We start from the raw sequence: 21,950 nt of genomic DNA, 5'->3' as shown, positions 1-21,950 counted from the left end.
CATCGTGAAATCCAGAGTACTTGAGTAAAAAATACTTTAAAGTCCTACTTAAGTAGTTATTTTGGGCTGTATGTACTTTACTATTTTATATTTTGACAACATCGACTTCACTACATTCCTAAAGAATGTACTTTTTACTCCATACATATTCCCTGACACGCAAAAGTACTTCTTACATTTTGAATGCTTAGCAGGACAGAATATGGTCCAATTCTCACACTTATCAAGAGCTCATCCCTACTGCCTCTGATCTGGCGGATTCACAAAATCAAAAAATGGAATTAAGAAAAATCAAAAATATTAGGATGAGCAATGTCAGTGGCATTGACTAAAATACAGTATATACATATGAGATGAGTAAAGCAGTATTTAAACATTATTAAAGTGACTAGTGGGTGCTGTAGATGTCGTGGAGGGCAGGCAGTGTGCCCCCAGTGATGCGTTGGGCGGACTACACAACCCACTGGAGAGTCCTGCGGTGCAGTTGCCGTACCAGGCGGTGATACAGCCCGACAGGATGCGCTGTTGCGCCGCCTTCACCACACTGTGGGTGGACCGTTTCAGATCGTCAGTGATGTGTATGTCGAGGAACTTGAAGCTTTCCACCTTCTCCACTGCAGTCCTGTCAATGTGGATGGGGGCATGCTCCCTCTGCTGTCCACGATCAGTCCACGATCCACGATGAGCTCCTTTGTTTTGTTGACATTGAGTGATGAGAGGTTATTTTCCTGGCACCACTCAACCAGGGCCCTCCCCTCCTCCCTGTAGTTTCTCGTCACTGTTGGTAATCAGGCATACTACTGTAGTGTCGTCTGCAAACTTGATTGAGTTGGAGGCGTGCGTGGCCACGCAGTCATGGGTAAACGGAGTACAGAAGGGGGCTGAGCACGCACCCTTGTGGGGTCCCTGTGTTGAGGATCAGCGAAGTGGAGGTATTGTTTCCTACCTTCAACACCTGGGGGCGGCCTGTCAGGAAGTCCAGGACCTAGTTGCACAGGGCAGGGTTCAGGCCCAGGGCCCCGAGCTTAATGATGAGCTTGGATTTCACTATGGTGTTGAATGCTGCGCTATAGTCAATGAACAGCATTCTTACATAGGTATCCCTCTTGTCCAGATGGGATAGGGCAGTGCGATGGCGATTGCATTGTCTGTGGATCTATTGGGACGGTAAGCAAATTTAAGTAGGTCTAGGATGTAAGGTAGAGGTGATATGATCCTTAACTAGCCTCCCAAAGCACTTCATGATGACGGAAGTGAGTGCTACAGGGCGATAGTAATTTAGTTCAGTTGCCTTTGCTTTCTTGGGTACAGTAACAATGGTAGACATCTTGAAGCAAGTGGGGACAGCAGACTGGGTTAGGGAGAGTCAGTAAACACTCCAGCCAGCTGGTCTGCGCATGCTCTGAGGATGCAGCTAGGGTTGTACGTCAGACATGGAGAAGGAGAGTCCGCAGTCCTTGGTAGCAGGCCATGTCGGTGGCACTGTTTTATCCTCAAAGCAGCGAAGAAGGTGTTTAGCTTGTCGGGAAGCTAGACATCAGTGTCCACTTAACACAAATGCTTAATTTGTAAATTATGTCTTGAGTGTTGGAGTGTGCCCCTGGCTATCTGTAAAATAAATAATTAAACGAGAATTGTGCCTATTGGTTTGCCTAATATAAGGAATGTGATATTATTCATACTTTTGATACTTTTTTATATATTTGTTTTATATTTTAGCAATTACATTTAGTTTTGATACTTAAGTATATTTAAAACCAAATACTTTTAGACTTTTGCTCAAGTATTTTACTGTGTGACTTTCGCTTTTACCAGAGTATGACAATTGGGTACTTTTTCCACCACTGCTGAACTCGATACTGACGAGTCAGCTGAATACAAATCAGCTGATCAAATAAAGTACTAGGCACGTGATTCCTCCATGTGTATGCCGTAAAAGAAAGATGGCGGCGGATATTTTGTACACAATCCACGTTTGTCTTATTTATGCTTTTAACGGTTCGGTTTTCTTCTAGTTTTATCGGCAATGGTAATAACTACCGTCGGAATGTAAGTTGGGTAGTACATTGTTGTTTACATTTCTGTTGTACAGTGATAAAGTGCTATAAAAGGTTGCTAACGTTAGCTAATCTTTTACTGACCAGATAACGCGTTACAGTACGTTATTACTACTTTAACGTTAGCTAGTTGACGCTATGAGAATTTAGTTAGCAAGCTAACTAACGTTACTGCTAGATAGCTAGTTATACATTTTAGCTAGTTGGTGATTACTAACATTTTGGATATACGTGTTTGGGTTTGTATTTATAGCTCTAGCCTTATTGTAATGATGACCAACCATCTATAAAACTGTAATTTACCAGTGGTGTGAAGTACTTAAGTAAAAATACTTTAATGTACTTAAGATGTTTTTGGGGGTATCTGTACTTTACTATTTACATTTTTGACTACTTTTACTTCACTACATTCCTAAATAAAATGCTGTATTTTTTTTTACTCCTTACATTTTCCCTGACACCCAAAAGTACTTGCTACATTTTGAATGCTTAGCAGGACAGAAAAATTCAAATTCATGCAATTATCAAGAGAACATGCCTGGTCATCCTTACTGCCTCTAATCTGGCGGACTCACTAAAGACAAATGCTTAGTTTGTAAATGATGTGTGAGTGTGCCCCTGGCTATCTGTAAATAAAAACAAGAAAATCGTGCCATCTGGTTTGTTTAATATAAGGAATTTTAAATTATTAATACTTATACTTTTGATACTTAAGTAGATTTAAAACCAAATACTTTTAGACTTTCACTGAAGTATTTTACTGGATGACTTTTACTTAAGTCATTTTTTATGAAGGTATCTTTATTTTTACTCAAGTATGACAATTGGGTACTTTTTCCACCACTATCATTTACCCATTGTTGGACCCCAGCCAACAATGCATACTGTAGCGACATGTGGCTGGCTACACAATCCCTTCTGGTTGTGGTGGGTGTGATTTTGAACTAGGGACATGTGAAAAGTTGTCAGACCCCTTGACTTTTTTCACCTTTTGTTACGTTACAGCCGGATACTAAAATGTATTCGATTTTAATCCATCTACACACAGTATCCCATAATGACAAAGCAAAATGTATTTTGTTGTGTGTGCAAATTTATAAAAATAAGTATTCAGACCCTTTGCTATGAGATTTGAAATTGAGCTCCGGTGCATCCTGTTTCCATTGATCATCCTTGAGATGTTTTGACAACTTGGAGTCCACTTGTGGTCAATTCAATTGATTGGACATGATTTGGAAAGGCGCACACCTGTCTATATAAGTTCCCACAGTTGACAGTGCATGTCGGAGCAAAAACCAAGCCATGAGGTCGAAGGAATTGTCCATAGAGCTCTGAGGCAGGATTGTGTCGAGGCACAGATTTGAGGAAGGGTACCAAAACAATTCTGCAGCTTTGAAGGTCCCCAAGAACACAGTGGACTCCATCATTCTTAAATGGAGGAAGTGTGGAACCACCAAGACTTACTTGACCTGGCTGCTCAGGGGAAAAGGGCCTTAGTCAGGGAGGTGACCAAGAATCCGATGGTCACTCTGACAGCTCCAGAGTTCCTCTGTTGAGATGGTTGTCCTTCTGGAAGGTTCTCCCATCTCTGCAGCTGTCCACCAATCAGGCCTTTATGGTAGAGTGGCCAGGTGGAAGTCACTCCTCAGTAAAAGGCACATAACAGTTTGAAGTTTGCCAAAAGGCACCTAAAGACTCTCAGACCATGAGAAACAAGATTCTCTAGTCTGATGAAACCTAGATTGAAGTCTTTGGCCTGAATGCCAAGAGTCACGTCTGGAGGAAACTTGGCACCATCCCTACAGTGAAACATCGTGGTGGCAGCATCATGCTGTGGAGATGTTTTTCAGTGACAGGGCAGGGACTGGGAGACTAGTCAGGATCAAGGGAAAGATGAATGGAGCAAAGCACAGAGATCCTTGAGGAAAACCTTCTCCAGAGCGCTCAGGACCTGACTGGGGTGAATGTTCACCTTTTCAACAGAACAATGACCCTAAGCACACAGCCATGTCAACATAGGAGTGGCTTCGGGACAAGTCTCTGAATGTCCTTGAGTGGCCCAGCCAGAGCAGGAGCTTGAACCCGATCAAACATATCTGGAGACACCTGAAAATGGCTGTGCAGCGATGCTCCCCATCCAACCTGACAGAGCTTGAGAGGATCTGCAGAGATGAATGGGAGAAACTCTCCAAATAAACTCCCCAAATGCCAAGCTTGTAGCGTCATACCCAAGAAGACTCAAGACTGTAATCGCTGCCAGAGGTGCTTCAACAAAGTAGTAAAGAGTCTGAATGCTTATGTAAATGTGATATGTGCAAAAATTTCTAAAAACCCGTTTTTGCTTTTTCATTATCGGGTATTGTGTGTAGATTGAGAGAAATTTGGAAAAAGTCAAGGAGTCTGAATACTTTCTGAATGTTTGGGTTTTGCATTTTTCTTAATTTTTTATTTAATTTAACCTTTATTTAATTAGGCAAGTCGGTTAAGAACAAATTCTTATTTACAATGATGGCCTAGGAACAGTGGGTTAACTGCCTTGTTCAGGGGAGAACGACAGATTTTTACCTTGTCAGCTCAGGGATACTCTAGCAACCTTTCGGTTACTGGCCCAACGCTCTAAAAACGAGGGTCCCTGCCGTCCCAGTTGCTGAGATAGCTAAATCAAATGGTGCTGAAACAAATATAAACCAAACACTACTCTGTGCTGGCAATCCAGCCATGTCAAATATGAATAAAAATTGATTAGGAACGATCTCATTTGAGACCTGCTTTCTTACCAAGTCAGGAGCAATCAGTATGTTTTTAGCGTTGTTGGCCTGAGCAGGACTCTGTGCAAATCTGTTATTGATTCATGAATCACCTCTGTTTACAATTTCAGTTTGCTTGTATGATTCTCACCTGTGTCGCTATAGAAAAATGAGAAAACATACTCTCTGTTTTACTTACCTCTTCCCAGGTATCCCTGGAGCTGAACCCTGGTCTGAACTCCTTGCTGACACCGCTGCCCCCTGGTGTTGGCTTGCTCCATGTGCGGGCGCTCGGCAAAAACAACACACTGCATTACCTCCTCTGCAGCCAGGGGGCGCCCGCGTTACTACTGGTGCACACAAGCTCCATTTCATCCAAGGTGGAGGTAGACTGGCCTGCCTTCCTCATGCAAAATACCACAGGCAGCCTGAAAGTGACTCCAGAGAGCAGTGTTCTGTACAGCAACGCACTCGTCTTTACCAGGGTGAGTCACAAGTAGTTCTAAATGGATGGTCATCGTTTTCATAAGTGTCAGTTGAGGTGATATTCTGGTGGCTGATACAGGTCACATGACTGTATTTCATCCAAATGCATAAAACATAAAGACGAGGTGCTAGGTTTTGAACCATAATCCACGTTATGGAAAGTAATCTTTTGCATGGTCAAATTCTAGCTCTAGACATTTCTTGTAGATCATAAATGTTTGGATGGTTGTTAGCAATATGGTAACAGCTCTAACAAACAACTGGGTTTTAAAAACGGGTTGATTTCAGACTGGGCAGCCATACGTAACTCCTTCACTAAACCAACTAATTTGTCTGTCATCAGCTGTGGGAGTATGACGATGTCAACGACACAGCTGACCCTGAGCACCTACCCCCCTCCAGCTTTTTCCAGCCCTACGAGCTGCAGAATTTCACCTGGGGCGACCTGAACAAGACATTGGACCCCACAGGCCACACCGCCCTGCTTTGTGGAAGAGACGCCAGCGAGAGCTTCAGCAATGGCTTGCTCTGTCTGAAGGTAGGTGGAACTGGATCATCTAAAGCCAGCATGATGAAATTAGACATTTCATCATGTGAGATTCAGACCGTTGTCTGGATCCACTCAACAGATAGCATGGGACATGGTCTCATCTCTACATTACACAACTTTTAAAGTTCTGAAAATGTCTGACAAACTTTGATTTTATGATTTTAAACTTACTGAAGTGAGTACTACTGATCAGGCAGATTGTACATTTTATTGCATGTTAGCTAGCCTGTATTCAACCATTATTTTCCTAACGTAGTTCTCAGCCTTTGATTTTGAGGGGCGTGACCAAGGCTGGCCCAGTCTCCTCCACAACGCTAACTCCTCCCAGCTGAGGATGGGGCTGGACGTCGTGGCCCCGAGGTCCAATCGCTCCCGCTTTTCCCTAGAGCTACAGGCCGTGGGAGACTCCCAGCCCATGAGCAGAGTGGACATGCTCCGGTCAATAGATGACGAATACACACCCTCCATATTCAAGGTAATGTTTGTGTGTGTGTTTATAGACATGCAGTTATACTATAGTAAGTGTTACTGAGTAACAGAGTGTTTAGATGTTTATATTTCAATTTTTTTTGTGTGGTTGATCATTTATGGTTGATTCACTGTTCTAAACCTTCTCTCTGTAGACTGTCACTAAAGCTGTCAGATTCTACAGTGATCTTGTCTTTCCTCTCCCTTAGGTATCTCAGTGGGTGTCCTCTCCAGTCAACTCCACCTCCCCTGTTCTTGGCTACGCCCAATGGAAGCCCGTGGCCTACCGCAGGCCGTCGCCTGTGTTTGAGGATGCCACTCCCTGCCGGCACTCAACGCCTGTCCCTGTAGCCCAGCTTCCCCCCTCCGGCCTGGTGCGGGCTTATTTTGGAGGGGAGCACCAGACCACCGGGCTCAACATGACCTTCAGTATCACTGGAGACCCATTCTACAACACCACCTGGCAATTTTTCCAGAATGGCACAAATTCCCCGATATCAGGGTACTCCTACCTACCTTAGCTGGTAGGTAACTGTTTACATTCTATTGGTTCATATGTTGCATTTTAGCAAATTGAAATGAATTATACAGTAAATTGCAGTTTATAGCCCCACTGTTAACCAATCATCTCACACCACCACCAACTACCTGAAATTATAATTAAATTGTCATCACTGATGATATTCTTCCTTCTCTTGCTTTTTCTCTGTCTTATTGCCTAACCTTTTCTTCTTCCTAATTCAGGACTGTGTTGGTGGGACTGGGCTCTCCTCCTGTGGACTTGTTTTCTCCCCTGGTTCTGGTCATCATGGTGGTGGGGCTGGGCACACCCATGCTGATCATCCTGCTGGGCGGGGTGTGTGCGTGTGTCCGCAAGAACAGGCCCCAAACGCAGGTTTACGAGCCAATCCAGGCCAAGCCAGGATATGTGTCCCGCCTTTAACCATTTTCTAGCCAATGAACAGAGACACCTCTGGGCACAGTTTTTCAAAAGTTTTCTATCTGGATTTACCCTATCGGATACGATTAAATGCATAGAGAAAGTGTCCGGCAGGTGTCAATCTTTTTAAAAATATGAGGTGCACTGATACATGTGGAATACACCACTTGCACGGAGCTCTGTCTAATACGGCCATCCATTGTTGGCACAATCAACCAATAAGTCTTTGACAGAAACTCATTTCTAACCACTTGCATAATTTGGGAATAGGCTGAATCATCCTGTGGACGAGAGTCAATTAATGAGTGCGTTTATTTCTGCTTGTGAATACAGCAAATTGTGAAAATGCTTCTTACTGTAGTTATACTTTATTATTATAATTTTTTTAAACTCATGATTAAGTACACACTTTCAGTTCTGTGTAAAACAATATATTATCTTATCATTGTTGCTCAACAAACAGTACACGATGACATGTTACACTGAAGCTGTCTGTTTGGCACTGCCAAGATAGGATATACTGACCTCACATGGGTCCTACACTGTCTAATGATCGACTCACGCACATATAAATATCTGACGACATTAGAAGAGTCAGAAGGGAGCAGGGTTTTTTTTTTCTCAAACCCTGATCTGAGGTCAGTTTTTATTGTAATGGTTTAATAATTGGTGAAGATAAGCTAATCCTGGATCTGCACCTGAAGGAGACCCACACCTGGAGCAGTGAGAGGAAAATAAATCTCAGGGAAGAACCTTATAGAAACAAGGTTTGTTGCTTTCTTTCCAAACCCCCTGGATGTTAGTTATTCTTTGGGGAAATGGGAAGCATAGTTTGGGTCCATGTGCTCTTCAAAGTAAACTGAAATGTGATCATTCTAAAATATGTTTTAGGCTTGTTTTAAATTATTGATTAATGTTTATTTGAGATTCAATGTGTCAGTTAAATTAAGTTAGAAATCGGTATGGGATTAGAAAATGTTTTGTATGATCTTGTAATTAATGTTACTTTGACACCCAGTGTTGATTGTTGCCACACAACATTTTTTTGTCAAACTTCTCCTTTGGAATGAATTTAAAACATGCTTCATAATCAGGTTGTAATCACAGAGTAAATTACCTTGTGGAGTTTTTACCTGTGCTTTTCTATTAGGCAACAATATGTTACCTTAATTTCAGAGCTAAATGCAAAAACACCAGTACCTGAAATATTATTATGCAATCTAATACACAGGTCATGTTCATTTTATTTTGAGGAGACTTTTAAATGAACTGAATGGTAATGTATTGTCTCAATCCATACAATTGTATTTTTTTTTAAAGAAGAAATGGATAGGCAAGTTATTTACTGCTCATTTATTTTCTTTGTTAAACAATGTCTGGTACACAATGTCATTACAGAAATGTCAACATGTTTAAAAAAGCAACAAGGACCTCTAAATATAACTGGTTTCTTGGCCACATTTTATGTACACAATATTGTTTTAGATTATATATATATATATATATATTTTTTTTTTCCATCTCTACAAGAGATGGGAAAAGGCAGGCTGTTAGAATGTACATAATTGTATTACAAAATATATTTTTTCTTTACAAACTACACATCTGTTTTCATTATTCAACTACATTATCACTAAGACGCAGATGATGCCAGCTCTTGGCTGCATTTTTCCATTGCAGGCAAGCATTAAATAACAACTAAGAAAAAGTGCAGTCAGCTAACCAGTCATGTGAGGCAGTCAATGTCCAGTGACATGCTTTTCAAATCCCATGACATGGGACCTGTCCAATCACATGAGGATGCTGTAAGAAATACCATGTCCAATCAAATTATGTCCAGCAGTGAGAGATCCTGAAACGCATAGTTGGCTGTAATTTATCTACAACTGACATTGCTGCCATCAGAGGATACCAAGAACGCCATCTTAGTTGAAAATAGTGTTCCTGGATGCATCCAATTCCCCAGGTCACCTAAGTAGGTTAGAGCAGTGTCCTTTCACAGAGTCCTCGACCATGTCTCCATCTGCCAGCTTGTTAAGCTCCTCCAGGTCTAGGGGATCGATCTGAAGGGGGTTATCCAGGGCAAAGGGGTCTGCATCAAATCCCAGCATAGGCAGAACTCCAGAGAAATCCTCAAAAGCTGTTTTGTCTATTAAGTGGGAAACAAAGATAAAGTGGATAAGAGAGAAAGATTATGACCGGGATTAAATCCCGAATGCGGGTTACAGGCATTGTGGCTTTTAAAGGTAAGCTCCCGTACGCAGAGTTCCCATTCATGGTAAACGCATATGTCGGCTCAATCGGAAATTGCCTTTACAAGCCGCAATGCCTGTAACCCGCAATCGGATTGAATCCCGCCTAAAGTTTTAAAATAGACAAGATAAGCTTTATAAAAGGTTAAAATCGCGGTGGCAATTAAAAAAAAAAAAATGCTTATGATTCAATTGCCATGTCCAACATTTCAGGAAATGGACTTGTAACTGTCTAGATGAAACAACACCCTGTGTAAATTAAAAAATAAGGTAACACTTCCCCCAAATGTTAACTATTTAACTGCAGCAAGCGATTAAAAATTATAAGAGGGGGGAAGGAGTGGGTCTTACCTGTCATAAGGATGTTATGACAGTCCACACTGTTTTGGTTATGGCAGTGGGCGGACATCTGAGGTACTTGGATCCCACAGTAAACCCCTCCATCTTTCCCAACCACAGATTGAGGCCCAGAATCTCCCCAGAGAGGCTCCTTACTCAGTTGTCCCAGCTGGGCAGAGTTGTGGACAACCAACAAAGATTAGAGACCGTTAGATTAAAACTATGGACACTGAATGAATCGACAGGTAAAATAGTTGTCCTTTCAATACTGTTAGATTATTTACAGTTTTAGGTCTTAGGTTACCTGCTGGGAAAGCGCCTGAGTCTGGCTGGGTGTGAGGTGTAGGCCCATGTAGGACTCATTCTGGAAATGATCCAGTATGGAAGAGTCCTAAGAAAGCAGAAAGGGGGCGAGTGAACCATTAATAGGGCTGCACATTGAAATTGCAATATTGACATGTGCAATACCCATATCGCAAGAGATCGATATCGCATGCAATACATCCGTTTTGATAGTTGACTTGTTTTTTCTATCTTGCGGCTGCTTCCCTCACACAACAAGCCCGCCCCCTGTCACTCTAGCAGCACAGTTCCCCAGTTAGATTCACTATACAGATGTAGCATCTTAATTTGAGCCAGTTTGCTACAGTAGGAGAATAATCCTGCAGCAACAGGACATTTGAATTATTATGTGGATTATAATTAATGGACATGTTTCTAGGGGTTGATACATTTATGGTAAGGGAAAAATAAATCAAAAATCAAAGTGGAAATTACAAACTTCAAATGCCTTTTTAAACCTCAAATACAATACAAGTTTTACAGGTATGTTCTCCTGTAACAGGGTTATCAAATTAAAATCCTACATCTAAGTTTGCCTGCAGTTATGTTAGGTCAAATGCATTCAACTGATTGTTCCAAACAAGAACGATGCTGTTTTCCACTTTTCTTCTACATTCTATTCCAACAGTTCACCAAAGTGTTTTGATCTATATCGCACATCAAACCGCAAAATTTGATAAAAAAAATTGCAATTCCATTTTTTGCGGCCCTACATTACCATCCCTTACTGATAGACCAAACATCAAATAGCCTCTTACTGATCCTAAACATAGCCTAAACTGACCCTAAACATAGCCTAAACTGACCCTAAACATAGCCTAAACTGACCCTAAACATAGCCTAAACTGACCCTTAAACATAGCCTAAACTGACCATAAACATAGCCTAAACTGACCCTTAAACATAGCCTAAACTGACCATAAACATAGCCTAAACTGACCCTTAAACATAGCCTAAACTGACCATAAACATAGCCTAAACTGACCATAAACATAGCCTAAACTGACCATAAACATAGCCTAAACTGACCCTTAAACATAGCCTAAACTGACCATAAACATAGCCTAAACTGACCATAAACATAGCCTAAACTGACCATAAACATAGCCTAAACTGACCATAAACATAGCCTAAACTGACCATAAACATAGCCTAAACTGACCCTTAAACATAGCCTAAACTGACCATAAACATAGCCTAAACTGACCCTTAAACATAGCCTAAACTGACCATAAACATAGCCTAAACTGACCATAAACATAGCCTAAACTGACCATAAACATAGCCTAAACTGACCCTTAAACATAGCCTAAACTGACCATAAACATAGCCTAAACTGACCATAAACATAGCCTAAACTGACCATAAACATAGCCTAAACTGACCATAAACATAGCCTAAACTGACCATAAACATAGCCTACATCACAGACAAAACAAAGAGGCTGATAAAAGTGCAAAATGTACACTGACACAAAGTCAAAATAAACAAACTCAAACTAGTGAAAACAGATGGGGTTATTCTCACATTGTAGAGGTCCGGACTGTTGTCCATGAAGGAGTTCATCTGTGAGGAGAGTTTGGTCGACTGAATCTGGTCCTTCTGACCTTGCACCTTTTGATGTGCCCAGCTCCTTCCCTGGACTTGGGTCTGATGCTTACGAGTCATCTGCATCGTTGGTACTTTTTGTGGGTTTGTCATGTTCTGCCCACTCAAGTTGAGGCTCTGAGATGGCGGGTATGCACACTGGAGATGCCACTGATGTTGCTGCTGCTGGTTGCCATTTTGCCGCTGCTGCTGTTGGTATGGTTGAAACTGCTGAAGCTGCTGTTGCTGCTGTAGCACCTCATCTTGTCGAAGTGCTCGGTGTTGCTGAGGTTGTCTTTGGCATGCTTGTTGTTGATACTGTTGCTGATGTGGGTTCTGCTGGTGTGGGTGTTGCTGGTGCAGCTGGTATTGTTGCCTTTGCTTCTCTTGCTGTTGCTGTGGGAGGTTTTGGTACACTTGTTTCTGTTGTTGCTGGTGCTCTTGCTGTCGTTGATGCTGTTCCTTTTGTAATTGATGTAAGTGTTGCTGCTGTAAGTTCTCACACTGGTTTGACACACTTTGACGTTGTTGTTTTGTGTCCAGGTCCTGACCTTCTGTCTGGACATGCTGGATCTGGCATTGATATACTTGATTTGGGTGTTGGTACTGTTGTTGATGGTGATATTCCACTCGTTGGAGATTGTGTGTCTGTGGGAGCTGTTGCTGTGGGTGTTGTTGAGGATGTTGTTGTTGCTGCTGCTGCTGCTGCTGATGTACACCTCGTTGTTGTAGATCCCTGGATTTCTCGTGGGGTGGTGGCGTTTTCTGCGGTTCCTGCCTGGGTTGCTGCTGCCCCTCTGTCAGAGAATGCTGCCGCTGTGGCAGACCTCTATGCATGGGCTGCTGAGCTGCTGGAGTACCCTCGTGTTGAGGTTGGCAGTGACGATACCCTGGTGGCCTTGATTCCTGTGGTAATTGGTTGGTGTTCAGGAGAACTCCCTTGGAATTTAAATAAGAGCAATACATCAAACTGTCTTAATATGGAATTATATGAAATAATCGTATTAACGAAAACAATGATGTCACTTAAATTCCAGTTTTCTGGAGATACCTGAGTTATAGAAGATAACTTTGGAGACCCAACCGGTGAAAACTGTTTAGATTGGAGCCAGCGAGACTCTCCACCAGTGGGAACGACCAGTGGGCTGAGGGGAGTCCGCCTCCTTGATGGCGGCACCTGCGTCTGGCTCGTTGGACGTGGGGAGCAGGATAGCGAAGAGGAGGAGCAAGAGCGGGATCCACCAATCCCACTGCTGTAGCTACAGTGGCTAGTTGTGGATTGCAGGGATAGGCCGCTTAGGGAAGAACTGCTGAGGAAGGACTGGAGGGATTGGTTGCTAGGGGATGACTGCAGGGAAGTGTTGCTGAGTGAGAAGTTCAAGGAGGTGGAGCTCAGAGAGCTCGAAAGGGAGTGGCTGCTGAGAGAGGATTGGATATTGGGGATGCTGTGGGAGGACTGGAGCAATGGGTTACTGTATGAGCCTTGGAGAGGCAACGACAAACCTGAGAATACAGAATAAATGGACACCATCATCACCATGTGAACATACCTCAACTGGCACCGACATACAGTAAGAACTTAGCACACAGACAAACACACCTGGCAAGGGAAATTCATCGTCCCTGGCTCCAAGGTGAGAGGGAGTTCCAGGTAGGTGGCCAGTGCTGCAGGCTGTGGGTTTGTCTGGGTCCACACCTACTGGCTGTGGGGAGGGGAGGTGCAGGCTGGAGAGGTCGGGCAAGGAGCCACTCACATTGAGAGCGGACGGGACGTTGAGAGCACTGAACTGCTGATCTGGCGAGGACAGGATGCTGGAGAAAACCACAAGAGGGAAAGATGGGAGGTTCAGCTAGGGCCCAGGGGTTGACTTTCCTTTTGACCATATTCATTTGGAAAAGCGGATCTTACTTTACACCAGGGAATTTACGTGATTTGATTCCAGTGGGAAGTGCAGGACACTAGGATGAGAAACAATTAGCAAGGAAACATCAGCTACATCAATGGGAAAAATAGTCACGCATCTGCTAGACTCAATAGAGAAATATCGCACCCGTTCGTTCGCATAAGAAATATGAAGCATTGTGGATGGTTACATTGGCAGGAAAAAGGAGAATAATACCTTCTTGGTATTTCTTAATGGTTTTCCCTCTTCTAGGACATTCTCCTCAATCGGAGGCACTGGATATGGAAAGACTGAGTTGACAAAGAGGAAACCATCCAATTGGATTAACGCATGGCATAGAAAATAAAGGCATTCGCTATAATTAACTAAGGACTAACGCAAGAACACCGAACACAATGCTATGACTATTTCAATATGACCGGAGGCATTGTGGACTTACCACCACGTCTGTTCCGTGAGGTTAAAGCCTGCTGGTTGGGGCTCAAATGGTCCCCTGTGTGGGTGTTCCTCACACTGGTGTGCAGGGCCGAGTCTGAGTTAGTTCTGGGGAGGAGAGCACACATCTTAGAGGGGAAAGCAAGAGCGTAGAAGAACAGCAGAGAAACACCATGGATACATTGCTCACCTATTAAGTGCTGTGATGGGAAGGTGCATCTGTTGGCTTTTGTCCACTGTGCTTGACCAGTTCCTTTTCGTGTGACAGAATCAGAGTCAAAATATGTATTAAGATATTTATTACGAAGTGAACTAAATATATCAGTTTGGATCCGTTACCTTCTCCAGCTGGGCTCGGGTGGTGGAGACGGATGAACTGAGCGGTAGGGAGAGTTGTCAGTCTGTGACGGAGTGTTAAGGCTACACACAGTGTCCTTAGAAAAACCTAGGCATAGACCTACTGTTGGCAAACAATGGTACGAAAAGTTAACAGGGCATTGTCTGCACTGTGCGGTGTGCATGATTAATCCCCTCCATCTGTTTCTTAAGTGGGTCAACTTTTAACCTCTTAGAAAAAAAGGTGCTATCTAGAACCGAAAAGGGTTCTTTCGGCTGTACCCATAGGAGAACCCTTTGAATAACCCTTTTTGGTTCTAGCTAGAACCCTTTTGGTTCCAGATGGAACCATTTCCACAGAGAGTTCTACATGGAACCCAAAAAGGGTTCTACCTACAACCCAAAAGGGTTCTACCTGGAACCAAAATGGGGACAGCCGAAGAACAGTAGTGTGGCATTTGACCCCAGCCTGCTTTTTACACACAATAGATGTTTGATCATCTTGCAATAGGCAGGAAGTAGGCTACTGTGGATTTAAGGCAATAGTTCACCCCTTTATTGCAATATATTTATTGCAATATATAACTATTGCTTTACATTCACTTTTATGGTTGTCCTCCAGTGCTTGACTTGGGCAGGAGCTCACCGGTGCTGAGTACTGGCACCACCATTTTACTACTGTTTGAGCTCCTGTTCCTCTTCTAGAATATTAGCTCAAAAGTATTGTGGAGCTCCTGCACCTAAATGTAAACAGTGCTGGCACCCAAAATGAGCACAGGCCCCTATTTTAGTCCAAGTCAAGCACTGTCGTCCTCCATGCACTTCAGATATCTGGAGTGCATGGAGGACGAGCATCATTTCTGTGTGCTTACTTTACTAGAGTAGCAAATGGCTAACGTTAGCATTGACCATTAGAAAACCCTTAATAGCTTCTGTTTGTGCTTTAGCCAACTATGAATCACAGCCAGTCCTATGTTAGTGTTCACCAATCTTTTCTTAGTCAAGATCACTTTCTAAGTCAAAATGCAAGCCGAGATCTACCGCTCAGATTTAAATGAAATAAAAAATGTAAAAAATAAATAAAAACATGACTTAAAAAACATAAGCCTATACAACATTAACCCATTGAAAACAGTTATGTAGCAATGAGGTTTGTGCAGTAGGCTATAGGCCCAATACCTTATCACTGCATATTGGCGACGCTTGAATTGCCCTGCCAATGTTGTTCTTCTCAGACCCTTTTGAAGTTATATTTAAAATAAATGGTATATAAGGTATAGGATCACACTGATAATATATCGCTTAATGTATTACTTGTGAAAAACATTTTTTTTACTGGACTGAAGGCCTGCATCTGATGCTCAGTCTGAGGGGAGGTATTGGTATTTGGTATTTTATTAGGATACCCATTAGCTGTTGCAAATGCAGCAGCTACTCTTCCTGGGATCCACACAAAACATGAAAAATAATACAGAATGACACAATACAGAACATCATTAGATAAGAACAGCTCAAGGACAGAACTACATACATTTTTAAAAAGGCACACGTAGCCTCCCGGGTGGTGCAGTGGTTAAGGGCGCTGTACTGCAGCGCCAGCTGTGCCATCAGAGTCCTGGGTTAGCGCCCAGGCTCTGTCGTAACCGGCCGCGACCGGGAGGTCCGTGGGGCGACGCACAATTGGCCTAGCGTCGCCCGGGTTAGGGAGGGCTTGGTCGGTAGGGGTGTCCTTGTCTCATCGCGCACCAGCGACTCCTGTGGCGGGCTGGGCGCAGTGTACGCTAGCCAAGGTGGCCAGGTGCACGGTGTTTCCTCCGGCGCATTGGTGCGGCTGGCTTCCGGGTTGGATGTGCGCTGTGTTAAAGAAGCAGCGGCTTGGTTGGTTGTGTATCGGAGGACGCATGACTTTCAACCTTCGTCTCTCCCAAGCCCGTACGGGAGTTGTAGCGATGAGACAAGATAGTAGCTACTACAACAATTGGATACTACGAAATTGGGGAGAAAAAGGGGTAAAATTCCAGCTGATGGCGAAACTTAAGTCGAACTGCATTACTTCTGCCTCGTGCACCAATTCATGTTGTTAGTCCTATGACCAGAGAAAGTGAAATATTCCTCGATATTAAAAAAGACACAAGCCGCAAATAATAACGCAATTTTATCGAAACAAACATTTTATGGCTTATTAAACTTTTGAACAAAGTGTTTACAGTGCTGAATAACAACTTACTCATGAAAACAGCAGCTCTTTTCTATATTCATTGAGTCTCTCTCTAGTCATGATTTTAAAAGCTTTGAAATTTCACATGATCAACTTCGCTGTGCGTTTGAGGCTTCTTTTTACAGTCTATGGCGCGAGGAAACTGCTGGGACACAGTGATCTGAGCTATCTGATTGGCCTATAGGTGCACTTGATTTGCTATCTACTATGCAGGCTGGGCCTGCCGGGTAGGCGGAGTTCTACCTTCATAGATATGAAATAGTTCAAAATGGGAACACCTTGCCTTCCCGGCGCTAGGGCTGCTGAATCAAGTGCACCTACCGTCAACAGCACGAAACAAATACGAAAATAGAAACGCAAGGCTTTATCGTTGTTTTTTTAATGAAATGTTTGGTGATTGACTAGGACTGGCTTGACCGGTTGGTGACCACTGTCCTATGGGATCAACTAAGCAATACAGACATTGTTACACTAGTAATGACCTCACTTCACTTTGTCACTTTAAGTGACCCGTCACTGCCTGCCCTTGACTGAGCATAAAGGATACATGTCTCCTGTTTGGCCTGACTGGGAAACTGAGCCGACCCTCTCCTGGTGTCCGCTCTGACATTGGGTGAAGTCTTATGGGGCAGCCATTGTCTGGACTACAGGGGAGCTGAACCTAACAGTCAGACAGATCAAGGGTTCATTTGACTTTCAGTAGCCTACAGTTGAAGTCGGAAGTTTACATACACTTAGGTTAGAGTCATTAAAACTCGTTTTTCAACCACTCCACAAATTTCTTGTTAACAAACTATAGTTTTGGCAAGTCTGTTAGGACATCTACTTTGTGCATGACACAAGTCATTTGTCCAACAATTGTTTACAGACAGATTATTTCACTTATTCACTGTATCACAATTCCAGTGGGTCAGAAGTTTATATACATTAAGTTGACTGTGCCTTTAAACAGCTAGGAAAATTCCAGAAAATGAAGTCATGAATTTAAAAGCTTCTGATAGGCTAATTGACATCATTTGAGTCAATTGTAGGTGTACCTGTGGATGTATTTCAAGGCCTACCTTCAAACTCAGTGCCTCTCTGCTTGACAACATGGGAAAATCAAAAGAAATCAGCCAAGACCTCAGAAAATAAATTGTAGACCTCCACAAGTCTGGTTCATCCTTGGGAGCAATTTCCAAACACCTGAAGGCACCACGTTCATCTGTACAAACAATAGTACGCAAGTATAAACACAATGGGATCACACAGCCATCATACCACTCAGGAGAGAGACACGTTCTGTCTCCTAGAGATGAACGTACTTTGGTGCGAAAAGTGCAAATCAATCCCAGAACAGCAGCAAAGGACCTTGTGAAGATGCTGGGGGAAACAAGTGCAAAAGTATATATTTCCACAGTAAAACAAGTCCTATATCGACATAACCTGAAAGGCCACTCAGCAAGGAAGAAGCCACTGCTCCAAAACTGCCATAAAAAAGCCAGACTATGGTTTGCAACTGCACATGGGGACAAAGATGGTACTTTTTGGAGAAATGTCCTCTGGTCTGATGAAATAAAAATAGAACTGTTTGGCCATAATGACCATTGCTATGTTTGGAGGAAAAAGGGGGAGGCTTGCAAGCAGAAGAACACCATCCCAACCGTGAAGTACGGGGGTGGCAGCATCATGTTGTGGGGGTGCTTTGCTGCAGGAGGGACTGGTGCACTTCACAAAATAGATATCATCATGAGAAAGGAAAATTATGTGGATATATTGATGCAACATCTCAAGACATCAGTCAGGAAGTTAAAGCTTGGTCGCAAATGGGTCTTCCAAATGGACAATGACCCCAAGCATGCTTCCAAAGTTGTGGCAAAATGGCTTAAGGACAACAAAGTCAAGGTAATGGAGTGGCCATCACAAAGCCCTGACCTCCATCCTATAGAACATTTGTGGGCAGAACTGAAAAATTGTGTGCGAGGTTTGAGGCCTACAAACCTGACTCAGTTACACCCAACTTATTGTGGGAAGCTTGTGGAAGGCTACCCAAAAAGTTTGACCCAAGTTATACAATTTAAAGACAATGCTGCTAAATACTAATTGGCTGTATGTAAACTTCGGACCCACTGGGAATGTGATGAAAGAAATAAAATATGAAATAAATCATTCTCTCTACTATTATGCTGACATTTCACAGTCTTAAAATAAAGTGGTGATCCTAACTGACCTAAGACAGAGATTTTTTACTAGGATTAAATGTCAGGAATTGTGAAAAACTGAGTTTAAATGTATTCGGCTAAGGTGTATGTAAACTTCCCGACTTCAACTGTACTTCATATAACCATTTCTATAGCCTACATGTACGTAAATAGGCTAATAAATAGACAAATGGTTGTAAAGAGTAAGTCATGTAGTTAAAAGTCATATGTTAGTAATAACTCTCACCTGTACATCTGAGGTGCTTCTCCCAATCTGGTTGACATTGGGAAGGGAGCCTCCGTAATAGGTGCCAAAGCTTCTGGCCTGCCGCGCTCTCTGGACCTGAATCTGAAACCCGGAAAGAGTTGGGCGATAAAGGAGGAGTGAATAAAGACAACAACTAGTTTAATTTGGTTAATTACCAGAAAAAGCTAATGGCATTTACAGTCAATGTTATAATAGTCTCACTTGTATAATGGAATTACTGGTAATTGTAAAACTGAGACAAAGTATATTCCGTATATAGTGACACTATAAGAGTGAGTCAAGGTTACTGTTGGCTCAGTCTCGGAAAGAATACCCCCTGACTGCCAACCCTTGGCATGAACATGGAAATCAGATACTGCAGTAGAAATACCCTGGCATACTTCAAAAGCCAATGTGTAATAAACCATAAGTGTAGCTGACTACCGTCTCCTATTTCTATTTTAAGGATAGTGTTGCATGGTGGTTAGGTAACATGTCGAATTAGGGTATTAATGATATGTAAAGTGTAGGCTATGCAAGAGGTCAAATATCTACATTAAAACAAGTGCCATGAAGTCTAGGCTCCTCCATTTCAAGCCAGAGCAGTGGGCTGCAACTCATTGCACCTGACACCCAGCCTGGTCTCGTTGACTAAACGTAACATAGTAAATGTAAATCCAGGACACTCAAATTTGTATATGTTTTTCCATTTGGTATGGTTACATAAGACAGATGGTTACTTAAGGAAAAAACAAAACTAGGGTGGAACCCGAATATCTAGCAACCCAAAGCTTACGTGTTTTAATCTCATCACGGACAACTTTAGCATTTGAGCTAATTAGCAGCTTTTCAGCTACTTACTTATTTTTATCCAAAAACTTTCCTTATCCCAGGATACTTCAACTGGTGACTATCCAAAAGAATAAAGAAAAAGGAGAATTCAGTTGCTGTGTAAATCTGATACATTTTTTGACGGGACAAGCAAACAATAGGCTTACGTTTTTGCATGAATCGCTTACGCCATCGGCATGGTTCACCTTCATCGGCCACTCTGATGAAGGCAATTCATGCCAAAACGTAGGCCTATTGTTTGTTTGTCCCGTCAATAAATCGATCCGGTTTATGCAGCAACAGAGTGCTCTTTATTCTCCCATAGGGTAAGGGATGTTTTTTGGAATTTCAAGTCCTTCAGTCAAGCACCTTTTTCAAGCACCTTTTTCGTTTAAGCTGTGCTGAAGCGCATTTGGGTATACCTTTTTACCATTGTTCTTTTTAGCTACTTTGCAACTACTTAGCATGTTAGCTAACCCTTCCCCTGACGCTAACCTTAACCCTTTTAACTAACACTAAGCTTAACCCTTTTACCTAACCCTAACCCCTAGCCTAGCTAATGTTAGCCAGCTAGCTAACGTTTGCCACCTAGCCTGAATTCGTAACATATCAAACGTTTCCCAAATTCGTAACATATTGTAGGTTTTGCAAATTCATAACATATTGTACGTTTTGCAAATTCGTAACATATCATACCAATTGTAATTTGTATCATGTCATACGAAATAGGTGATGGACATCCACAAATTAATACATTCTCATACGAAACGTAACATATCATACTAAATGGAGTGTCCCGGATTTACATACAGAATAATACAAAATGCTCTGAGACCAGGTTGCGACACCAGATAGGATTCTGCATTGTGTTCACAACATTGAAGATTGAGGTGCAATGTAGCCCAGCTATAACATGGACAGTGCGCTCTATAACGCAGAATAGGGGAACGCAAACTTGCGCACTTTACACATACGTCTACCATGTTTCAAACATATATGTATTACACCCCCGGCAAAAAGCTGGAGTCAAATTCACAGAAGGCAATTAGATTCCAAAACGATAACATAAAGTATCATATTATCCACTACTTAATACACTCACTGAACTCTGAGGTTGTAGCACTCCAACTGTGTACTGGGACAATGACACACACTCCCATAGAAATAGAATAGTAATTATATTTAATATTGACACAATAACAAATCAGCACACTCCTAGCCTAATAGACACCCCCATGAATAGCAACGTGAAGACATAGCCCATAACTCTTAACATATTTACATTGTTCAAATCTACTATGCAGGCTACCCCAAGATTGCAATTTGTAATTCTTGCCTTGGAGGTTGTGGGAAGCCTGCACTCCATGCAGCTCTATGGCAAATCAACAGGTGTTATAAGCATGCAATAAATGTGGTATAAGTATATATAAAGCATATATTATGTTTAAAGATTACAGTTAGAGTGTTTTGAAGTTAAATTATATCGACACTTTGGATTAAACTGAGATTTGTCAACCAGGGAATAGACTATTTGCGGTGATAGTCTCTATATTGCAAAATCGAGCGCGCTGCTTAATATGGCCTGGAATTTATTGCGTCTCTGAAAAGTAAAAACAAAGTCCTCTGACTGTCTGGTGGTCAACATCACTGACGTTTGATTTTTTTTCACGGCTTTGTGGTTACTCAAGTTTTATCAACACAAAGCGCGTAGGCCTGTACTCTTGACTCACCCTGGTGGAAGTGATGTCCATCATAACCTCCTGGAAGGCTGCGGTGTCCTCAGCTTGCCGCTGGGTGAGGAGTGCTATCTTCTCGCTAAACTTTCGCGGATTGCAGGACCCAGAACTAGAGCCTGGCCCCTGGCCTACCCCGCAGCCCCCGCTGCCTGTACCTGCCATAAACATAATAGATCACAATTAGTGTACAATTAACTTGACACAAGCCCCCAGAGAACAAGTTGCAAGCCGAGAAGGACGACTTTATTCACGTCATTTCGAAGCGCTTTGTGGGATATGTTGTTCTTTAATAGAA

At 42.5% G+C, this 21,950-nt stretch overlaps 2 protein-coding genes across 4 annotated transcripts; one reads left to right on the top strand and one right to left on the bottom strand.

Annotated features, from left to right (window-relative positions):
* Positions 1 to 1,920: 1,920 nt before the first annotated feature.
* LOC110496292 (glycosylated lysosomal membrane protein-like) lies at positions 1,921 to 8,846 on the top strand (the record flags this gene model as incomplete). The annotated part of the gene is made up of 7 exons (XM_036951048.1): positions 1,921 to 2,049; positions 5,014 to 5,289; positions 5,634 to 5,828; positions 6,097 to 6,315; positions 6,518 to 6,770; positions 6,820 to 6,832; positions 7,053 to 8,846. Coding segments are annotated over 7 exons (1,284 nt in total), but the record flags the coding sequence as incomplete, so codon positions are not given.
* Positions 8,756 to 21,916, bottom strand: LOC110496291 (CREB-regulated transcription coactivator 2). Of its 3 annotated transcripts, none has more exons than XM_021572104.2 (14): positions 21,650 to 21,916; positions 19,089 to 19,190; positions 17,209 to 17,322; positions 14,447 to 14,508; positions 14,298 to 14,360; positions 14,112 to 14,215; positions 13,889 to 13,962; positions 13,678 to 13,727; positions 13,369 to 13,580; positions 12,820 to 13,271; positions 11,709 to 12,707; positions 10,144 to 10,230; positions 9,852 to 10,008; positions 8,756 to 9,397 (listed from the first exon to the last, which is right to left on the bottom strand). In XM_021572104.2, the coding sequence occupies exons 1-14, from the start codon at positions 21,821 to 21,823 to the stop codon at positions 9,216 to 9,218; spliced, it is 2,832 nt and encodes a 943-aa protein (XP_021427779.2). In that variant the 5' UTR covers positions 21,824 to 21,916; the 3' UTR covers positions 8,756 to 9,215. The 3 variants fall into 3 exon arrangements, with proteins under 3 accessions (XP_021427779.2, XP_021427781.2, XP_021427780.2); XM_021572106.2 differs by having other exon boundaries at positions 11,709 to 12,674; XM_021572105.2 differs by having other exon boundaries at positions 13,889 to 13,947.
* Between the last annotated feature and the right edge of the window lie 34 nt (positions 21,917 to 21,950).

Source organism: Oncorhynchus mykiss, chromosome 18 (assembly GCF_013265735.2).
Source record: "Oncorhynchus mykiss isolate Arlee chromosome 18, USDA_OmykA_1.1, whole genome shotgun sequence".
Taxonomy (NCBI): domain Eukaryota; kingdom Metazoa; phylum Chordata; class Actinopteri; order Salmoniformes; family Salmonidae; genus Oncorhynchus; species Oncorhynchus mykiss.
This window is presented reverse-complemented; position numbering and strand designations above follow the sequence as displayed.